General features: G+C 39.2%; 1 protein-coding gene and 1 long non-coding RNA gene across 2 annotated transcripts in view; both read left to right on the top strand.

Moving 5' to 3' along the window:
* Positions 1 to 2748, top strand: part of LOC138036103 (E3 ubiquitin-protein ligase TRIM71-like) — a 3032-nt gene extending 284 nt beyond the window's left edge. Inside the window, exon 2 of the mRNA XM_068882463.1 lies at positions 1699 to 2748. Within this exon, the coding sequence (XP_068738564.1) occupies positions 1699 to 2748 (1050 nt within the window). The remainder of the gene's footprint in view (positions 1 to 1698) is intronic.
* A 1912-nt stretch (positions 2749 to 4660) lies between these two features.
* LOC138036093 (uncharacterized) lies at positions 4661 to 6757 on the top strand. The gene is made up of 3 exons (XR_011129809.1): positions 4661 to 4749; positions 5025 to 5095; positions 6474 to 6757. It is a non-coding gene; the product is annotated as an uncharacterized lncRNA (long non-coding RNA).
* Positions 6758 to 10000: the final 3243 nt, after the last annotated feature.

The following is a 10000-nucleotide window of genomic DNA, read 5'->3' as shown; positions in this document are numbered from 1 at the left end:
ATGTACGAATTGATTACAATTTTCAGATACGCCCTTGAGCTTTTTGTGCGAATGCTGAATACTTAAAACGCCTGAGCGGCATCGATACAGGAAAAAGCGAATAAAGAACTTGCAAATTGGCGGCATTTTTAGAATCGCGCCCCTAAAGGTCAAAACGCCTGCAGGTGAACACTTTGGATTGTTTACGATGAAAATGCCATAAGTAAACCAAAATGAATCGTTGTTTACGATCGGAATATTTTAGGATTTTCTATGGTTCGCAATCACTGGCCAGTTCTGAAGAGTATTAGGAAGAGTGTGATTCTCATCAGGTTTAGCAGATTTATGACTCAGCAAAAACGTACACCACCCCTTTCACGTGACAAGCTCGTGACAGGCGGATCAAACATGCAGGAATAGACGACTTTCGATATATTAAAATTCAGTCCTCCACAAAAGGCATCATCTCGACGCTCTAAGCAATAAACTCATCCCAAGCCTTACAATTATTCCCCAGACACTCGAGATGATGCCTTTTGTGTAGGAGTGAATTTTAATATATCGAAAGTGGTCTATTAACCTAATGGTAACAACTAGCACTTAGCAAGTCAAGTTTATCCGAATGATGCTACAATCTACATTCGAAGCTAAAGGGTCTTGAAGCAAAAGTTACAAAAAGACGCGGATGATGAAAACGACGAGAAGTGCAGATAGTAGCATTTAAACAGTGGACGGGAAAGTAGACATTGGACAATAAACAATTCACACATTCAAATTTTCCGTACAAGAGAATCAACAGGATCGTCAGCCTTGTGGGTCAGAATTCCTTTTAAAACTGGAGATATGTTATGGCCGCTTTGTACAAACAATTTCATGACACAAATCATCCGCTACTAACAATTCCGAGTAACTGAGAAAATCAAGGGGGTACACAAGGTCAAAATCCTCGTTAAACTAAAATTAAAAGCTTTTCATTTCGCAAAGACATTGGTGGTGGTGTACTCAACACTTGGAGGGACACTGTAGAGAACCTTCGGGATAGGCAACGAGAGAAAGAACAGGAACATGGAGAAGAGAGCAAAACGCCATGGAAAGAGAGGGAGGAGGGAATGAATTGTTCCGAAACATTCATCACATTTCTGTTTAATACCCGTGTTGTTTTCTTGCTAGGCTTAAAGTCCAGACATGGTTTCTTTATGTCGTGTTCACGCTTTCTATAGTTTTAAGGCCCGAAACAAAAATATTTACCCCTGACAAAATGCAACCAAAAGGCGAAATTCATAACAAACACGACACTTTTATGATGTCACGGTGACTTTTTTAAGAAATCCAGATTTTTTGAACACTTGACTTTATGCATTTTCATTGGTTAAGCTCATAAAACCAGACAACAGTGAACCAAGGTCACACAATGTTCAACACGGAAATCCGTTTTACTCTCTTCGTTTATCATGGATATCAAAGCCTTTCTAGATAATATTCATGAACACGTTTGCTGTCCTGTATGTATGACCAGGTTCACTAATCCAAAGCAGCTTCCATGCTTACACAGTTTTTGCCTTCATTGCCTGCAAAGGATTCAACAAACGAGCGAAATTCGAGATACTATTTCATGCCCCGAGTGTAGGCAGAATTTCAGAATCCCTGGAAACGGTGATCTTAATGCTTTTCCAACAAACTTTCGTATCAACAGTTTGTTAGATGCTTTGCCTGTGACAGAATGCAATACGATCGGCATCAAGTGTGGAAATTGCGACAAAACAAGCGCCCAATCTGCGTACTGCTTCACTTGTTGTTCGTTCTGGTGTCAAATCGTTCTGGTCTCAAATCCAAGACAACAAAGATGGCACTTACAAGCTCCGCTATTTTGCCAAAGAAACCGGTACATGTCAGGCATCCGTGAAAGTCAATGGAAAACATGTTCATGGGAGCAGACAGTTCAGACCTGTGTTATCCTTTGGAGAACAGGGTTTTTATGCTGGAATGCTTTCCAGACCTTGGGGGGTAGCAGTGAATGACAAAGATGAGATTGCTGTGAGTGAAGTTGGTAACCACAGAGTACAGATATTTGCCAGGAATATTAATGGAACTTACTTAAGATATTTTGGTAAAAATGGTAATCGGCAGGGAGAGTTTAACTTTCCTTCGGGGATAGCTTTTCATGATAATAAGATTATAGTGGCAGACACTGAAAACCACCGAGTTCAACTGTGTGGTAATGAGGGTCGTTATCTTAACCAGTTTGGAGGAAAAGGAAGCCGGGATCATCAGTTTCAGCGTCCTTTTGGCCTGTCAATTGACAGCGATGGGAGCATTATTGTTGCTGATGGTGAAAACAAATTAATCAAAATCTTTTCACTTGATGGTCGGTTTTTGCGCAGTATCGGTACTGAAGGTTCTTTTATCTTTCCCTTTCATTGTATCCAACACGACAACTATCTCATTGTGTCAGACAGAGGTGATCACTGTATTAAAGTTTTTAATAAGGAGGGAGAGTTTCTTTATAAATTTGGAAAGCAGGGGAATTGGGACGGGGAGTTCGATCAACCTTGCTGCCTGTCAGTGGACAAAGCGGGACATCTGCTTGTTTGTGATGAATTGAATCACAGAGTGCAGGTGTTTAAACTGAGCGGAGAGTTTGTAACTAAGTTTGGAGGACTTGGTACAGGGGCAGGAGAGTTCAATGTCCCAGTTTCTACAGCAGTCCTTAGCGATGGTAAAATAATTGTCACCGACTTAAGTAACCATCGTGTTCAAGTTTTTGAGTAGATGTATAACTTTTCCTGCCTGATTCTTGTTATTTAGCGTCGGCGACTTTAAAATTCCTTTTTCGGTAAAAAAGTTCCCAATTACAATGAGAATTTCTTCATTTGAATCGTTTTTAAAAGTAGTATTGTAGTTTACTCAATTTAAAGCGCAGAGAGTTTCAATTTTAGATATTTCAGGGTTAAAACAATGTATTATAGAGGTTTTGAATTTTCGCGTGGTTTTCTGAGATCTCCCAGTTATAAAAGTACCCCAGCATGCATAATCAACATTTTTTCCTGTATGTTTGCGACTTGCCTCAATCTCCACAATCAAAGACAGGCCAGTTTAAAGAATTTTTGCTGGAAATTGTTTCATTAACAACAAAGAACAAATTCCTTTTATTTTAACCAACGGAGAGGCGATGGGTTCTATACTGATTTATCAATGTTAGGTGTTTTAAAAAAGGCGTGTTTCTTTAATTTAACACCGCGTACTCAGTTCTTAACCGCTGTAAGATTTTATTCGCATATATTACACTTGTTTGAGGAAGAGATTATAAAGCTAAGAGAGAATTCGACATCTGCTTCTTATATGCACCGCTTTTTAGATCGTGCTTGATAATTTATCCAAATCATCCGTTTCAAATCATCTTCACATAATACCTGGTTTGAAACAGGGGACGCATTGCATCACAAGTGCCCGGTGCACTGAACGAGACTTTTGGAAAATGGTGGACGAATTTGTTACATTAGTTTATACTGGTTGATTATTTAAACCAAGGGTTGAATATGAGTCGAATTTTCAGTACAAATGAGTAAATTTTTGAAAGTCATAGTTGTAAAAAAAGAGCAAGGCTGATGCGAAAACGGCACAGGAAGACCACATTTTTCCTCTCTTAGCATGATAATACCTTGGGAAGAGTAATTTAATTTCTTGAAGGCGATGTGATATTTTTTAAGTCTAGAAATATATGTACACTGTAGAGCAATTACGATAGCTCGTTTTGACATTGACGTAGGTATTGCTTAATACTTGGTGTAACCTTGCTTAATCACAATAAAACGTAAAAGGCAAATCTGTTGTGATTTTTCTATCCTCTGTCGAGTTTCCCTCAGTTGCTTTCATGTCTTTCATGGCTGCATTAAAAATTCATTAATAATTCATGAGCAAAACAGCCTTTCACCGATAAAATGTCACGTGCACGAGCTTTAAAAAGCGACTGAACATTCCTCATTATTATTCTTTATATACACCTTATTCCAAAATGGCCGTCACTGTAGTATTCTTTCGTTTACTTGCAAATTAGCCCTTGTTGCCTCGTACTTAAACTTAAAATTCAAAAGAATATTTCACCGTGAACGAGGCAACAAGGGCTAATTTGCAAGCGAACAAAAGAATACTGAAATGTTGGCCATTTTGGAATAAGGTGAATAAAGCATAATAATAAAATACAGGTTGTTTTTCTTGTATGCTAATTTTCTTCTCTCACATTTTGCATTGCACCAATGTGTGAAGCAGTTCAAAAATTTTATCTGGTCTAAAAACACTTGGCTTCGCCTCGAGTTTGTAACCCGATAAAGCACTGCTGATCGTTGTTTGAACATTACTTAAAACAATGGAGTAGAATCCACAAAGAGATTGAATCTCTTTGTGGATTTCATAACATTTGCTCTTTTACAAACAAACGGCTTCACGAAAAGCTGGTTATTAAACACCAAGGAATGAAGAGGGGTGTTGTTAACTACAATTAGGCGCCTGGTCTTTCATATATCAGATCTGAAATGATTAATGTCCATAAAACAAAAGAACAAAGTGAACTTAACAATACCTAATTGGCAAGGCCTAATCGGAATAACAAGGCTTCCTTCGTCTTCCGCCATTTTAATCCGGTATCAGAAAGTCTACCCAAATAGCCCCAAGGCGTTGCATGTAGAAAATATCTGGAAACAAATTACATAAACTAGCATTAATCTTGGAGTATTAAAGTGCATTGGACAGTCGCTTTGGAAGCAATGGAGAAAGGTAGGAGTCTTGTAGGGCTGGAGTTTGAGGATACGAGCATGCACTAGTTCGCTTTTTTCAAGTGCAACCGAGACGTTGAGTCAGAGACTACCAGAATGAAATTCAACACGTGGTCAGATTGAGTCGTCAACCTGGGATGTTAAATCTCAAGGCCCGTTCCCTAACAACTGGACCACGCTGTGGTCTTGGCAAATGCCTAACTAACCACATTGTTGATGTCTTATTGCGAACCCGGCAGTCGATCCTGAATTTGTCCTTTTTTTTTAAAATTTCAGGTTCCTGTCTGCTTTTGGCAGCAAAATTTAATAATGACATAAAGAGAGAGAAAGTCAAAGAACTTATTGAGGTAAGCTATTTTGAAGCGCCATTCCTCTAGTTACACTACCGTCTTCGCTATGCATCATACGTGTTTTCCTCGAAATCCCTACCAATTTTAAGGGGTATTTTAGTAGCAGAATTTTTTCTACGTGCTCCGTAAATGTTAGGCTGTTAAAGCAGCATTGCAACAATGAACTCAATGTATCTACTTGAAATGCGGGTTATAGATGAAAGGGGAAAAGTGATCCTTGCGAATTCAGGTGGCTTCATCGGGATTTGAATCCATCGACCTCCGCGATGACGGAGCAATGCTCCACCAACTGTGCTATGAAGCACCTCAATCTCTCTATTCCGTGACGACGACTGACTTGCTAATTTCACCATCAAGCCACGAATTCGAACTTGTAATTTTTAGCATGAGCTAATTCCCAAAGGAGCAAACATGTAAGAAAAACCCACGCGCGAACAGTAATGTGAACAATTTGATGTGAATAATTTGATGTGAATAATTTGATGTGAATTTGATGTGAATAATCGGATGTGAATAATTTGGTGCAAACGAGCGTTGGTGGTGAATTTGGATCATATGCCGCCATCATGCATGAGGCCTATTGAGCAGGTCAATCTGTTGGACTCGTGCATTCCCGTGAAAGGGCCCGATGTATAAAATAAATTTATACATTTGAAGTGCGGGCTAGAACTGAAAGGGAGACTTCATCCTGAATTTGTCAGGTGTCTATAAGAGACAATTGCTGAAATTGTCCTCGTAAGTGCGAGGACCACTTCTTCCTTTCGGTATTGCAACAGCTAAGTCTCTTAGTATTGCAACATTCGCCCTCCGCCATTGTGTCCCCGGTTCCAATTGTTGGTTTTCACTCACGTGATCAACAGTCATGTTTTTCAACGAAAACAAAAGGAAGCGTTTGCATAATAATAGAGTTGAATTCCCGGAGGATTTGGTCGGGGCTCCAACATGGCCGCCTTTTCTTTGTTTAGGGGCACCAACATGGCGACCGTGACGTCATGTGAAAACCGAGAATTTGGTGTCAGGACAATTTGTTCCTCGGACAATTCTCCGCCAATTTGTCGACCATCAGCACCCAATTATAAAAAGTCCGAACCAAAAAAAAGGATCGATAGCAAACACACAGTGAAGTGTTTTAAGTATTGATCACGTACTAAAAGAACCGTGAGGGTTGAAAAACGAACTTTTTCATTATATGAAGGGAAATAATTAGGTCTGGAGCTCTACTTGGAGAAGTTTTTCTCCAGCCTAAGGTTTGTAATACGTCTATTTTCATGTTGGTAACATCGAAATAATCTTATCTGTTTTTTAATTAGACCATCATGTCTCCTTTATCAATTTCCTTTTTTCTCTTTGTTCTAAAGATTTTTTTCCTTTGCAGGCAATCGAGGATAAGCTTCGCGTATCACTTAAAGAACTCCTCAAGTTTGAGTTTCAAGCCGTAGTGGCCCTCCAGTTTGACCTTCATGTCCCCCAGTGGGAAGTATTGCCCCGTGTGAAACGACTAGAAACGGAATAAAGTGGTGGCTGTATTAAGCAGATGCATTTTATTACTTTACAGTGCAATATTTGTATTGAGTGCGACTCCGAAAGATTGGCACTCTAAAAGAACACTAGACACCTCCTGGCTTGTACACAACATAATAATCCACAGTAGAGATCCAGATCAGGCTTCGGTTGTTTAAGAGATAGGGGGGGGGGGGGGGGGGGGGGAGAGTGTACCGCTAAAAGAATGGTTAGCTTTTTTGTTATTGTTTCTTTTTACCATTTACGGTAATAGAACTGACAGATTGAAATCGGTGATTGGAACTAACGAATAAAACCTTAGCGCTATTCTAAGACTTGTTTTTGTAAATTGGTGCTCTTTCTGGTCAGCTTTCTTTGATCTAAATCAGAGACCAAGGTTCTGTTGTCTGCGGTGCGCTTGTCCCGTTGGTTTTGTATCATGTAATTGTTATGTGGTGTCCAAGCTCGTTTTGAGGTGCTCAAAAAGTGCCAAACCCACTCAGAATGTAAAGACTGGTTTAGTTATTAGTAAATCCTTTATATTCGTTCAGAAATAGAAGGGGGACAGCTATTCTTAGAGTTATTTTCATAGAGTTATGTAGTAGAGTTAGAGTTAAATTTCCAAAATCCTGAATTCAAGATTTTGGAAGCCAACATTCATAAAAGGTAAACTTTTGTTTAGGCCTAATTAGGCCTAAGGTTAGCTTTTATGCGTGTTTAGGATCCTTTTTTGTATTTCTAAATTCAGGATTTAGGCCTTCCAAAATCTTGAATTCAGAATTTTGGAAACTTAACTCTAACTCTACGACATAACTCTATGAAAATAACTCAACCTCAAATAGAAGCAGTGCAATCTGCTAAGTGTGAACTTAAAAAAGTTTTTCCCTGATCTGCAGATAGCTTTAAAGAAAGTTTTCTACCCTTGAGGTTTGAGAGTTGCGTACTTCTTTGCAGGATTCCAAAGTTAAACTGTCAAGTCATGAGTATTGTGAAAAGCCGTAAGCGGAACAACCAGCTTGAAATGCATGTCGAGACTACAATTCTACTGAAAACTACTTCTCACCACTGGATCTTTCTTGTTATTTCCTGTACGGTGAAAATGACGATAAAGAGTTTAAAGAAAATTCCTTGTATTGGTAACTACTTGTCAAACTGCATGTCAAAGGCGGAATAGCATTTTTGCAAGGGAACAAATACTTCTCCCGACCTGAAATTCGCATTATTGTCGTTTTACTAACTTTAACTTAAAGGACGATTAAGTTGTTGAATTCTTTCATTCTGAGATGCCAACAGTCTCTATTATCAAAACTGCTTACAGTGCGACGCGCCTTGCCGTGGCCACCTAACAAAGTTTTTTAAACCTTATACGCCAGTCAGGGTGGGCGAATTTGAATGACAGTCACCCCTCCTTGCAAAGTTCGCACGGTTGTAGTTGAACACCGTTGAGTGGGTTGTTTGAGTTGACGTACTTACATGTAATTGTCAAAACTGAAAGTTTGTTGGGTGGCCACGGTAAGGCGCGTCGCACTGTAAAGGGTGGAATATTAGGTGACCGACATGATAACGATCGATATCAAATGATGAGAGAGGATGCAATCTGATGAGGTAACAGAGCGGATCCACCCTACTTGGGCCTCATCCAATAATAGTTTTTTTTAAAATTCTTATTTTACCGCATGGTTCAGCTGCGCAGCTATTTTTAGAGAGGCACCTGATTGGCGAGCTGTAATCACGAAATGAAATTTTAAGTATGCGCGGCTTGCGCAGCTTGTGGAAATAAATGGCATCCACAGTAGGGATCACGTTCGTCGACGAATCTAAAAGCTTTGGTATTGAAAAGAGTGGAAAGCTTTTTTTAATCGACGTAAAGGAAAGTGGTTGTGGCAATACAAAGTAAAAAGCGATAAAAGCCTCTCCCAGGCGCTGATCATCTAACTAAAAATAGACTTTTAAAAACTATGATGGGGCTTGGGGATCCCCTCTCTTACCTCATCATTCTTGCCGATATTGAATTTAACTATCAGCCAGTTGGTGTGGGTAATGAACCATTTACGATGTGACTTAAGCGTCGTTACTTTGACGAGAAAAAAAAAAATTCAAATACACCTAGACTACTTTTCAAAACGAGGCTGGACTGACTTGCCACGTAGAAATGGAGAAAAGTTTGTTTCTAAGATTACGAAATTAAAAGATAACGATCCAGTGGATGTATTGCATTTCACTTTCTAATTTTTCTGTTGCTTTGGACTGAAATTCCTATTGCAAAATTGTCATCGACAGAGTTCGATCACGTGATCAGGTTGCCATATTGGTTTACTGAAACTAAAGGAGACTGAGAATAGACGACAACGTCCCACAGGAAGATCTTTTGCTTTTGACGCCGTCGTGAATTTCGCACTTTACAAAGCATTTCTCTGCCATTTTCCAGCTCTTTCGCCTGCGGGGGGTTTGACTCTCCCGAACACGTTTCACCGAAGATTCGTGTTGGGTGCCGCTGACAAGTTTCCGAGTGGGATCAGTTTTTTTTGTGTGTTTTGTGTATTTTAACATCGAGGACGGAGATCGTCATCAGACAATTTAAATCTTTTCAACTCTTTTCTAGTCGTAATTCTATGCAAAAACTTACAGGAAAACTGTCTTAATTTATTATCTTTAGAATAAGTGTCAGTGAAGTGTAAACCCCTTTTGCCAATTATCTTAAATCACAGGAAATTGCTTCTCCCAAGCCGTCTTAATAGAAGTTGGGACAGCAGTAGATTTCTCAGTTACTAGTTTATAATAGTTTTTACAAAGTAAAATCATGAGATCTGAGATTTTTAGAGTAGAAAAAGATTCCTGATTCCACTTCTTTCTACAGCCAGGGACACCCAACGTCAATTTGCGGAAAATATCTGTTCGGAAGACGATTTGAGATCTCGAATTTTCGGAACATTTGTTGTAAAATTTCTTGCTTGCCTGCCTGTCCTAGGATTTTCGAACATCTAAAAAATGGTGTAATTGCCCATTTTTACCCAAAAAGGTCACCCAAAATTTTCGGGAGCCTTTTTTCTGGCTGAAATTTTCGAAAAGGTAAGTTTTAATCGCTATAATTTTCGGATGACTAGACTTTCAGCTAGGAAATCCGAACAGATGAAAAATTTTTAGGGGACAAAAATATGCTTGTTTGTACCGTTTAAATACCTTTGACAATGCTATGTTTAAGTGTTTTTGAACTATATCTTCGTTGGGTGCCCCTGTACAGCCTTACACTTGGGTGGTTCAATGGCACACACCTTGAACACAAAGATAGACTCTCACTAGCAATCAGCTTGTTTGTTATATGTTCTTGGAGAACCTCCTTACTTTCAACTTGACTCTTCCTAAAAAACGCAGACTAGACATACTTCTTCTATATAAGAAAAA

This window comes from Montipora capricornis, unplaced genomic scaffold (genome assembly GCF_036669925.1).
Source record: "Montipora capricornis isolate CH-2021 unplaced genomic scaffold, ASM3666992v2 scaffold_458, whole genome shotgun sequence".
In the NCBI taxonomy this organism is placed as follows: domain Eukaryota; kingdom Metazoa; phylum Cnidaria; class Anthozoa; order Scleractinia; family Acroporidae; genus Montipora; species Montipora capricornis.
The sequence above is the reverse complement of the archived record's forward strand: the minus strand, read 5'-3'. Positions and strand labels throughout refer to the sequence as shown.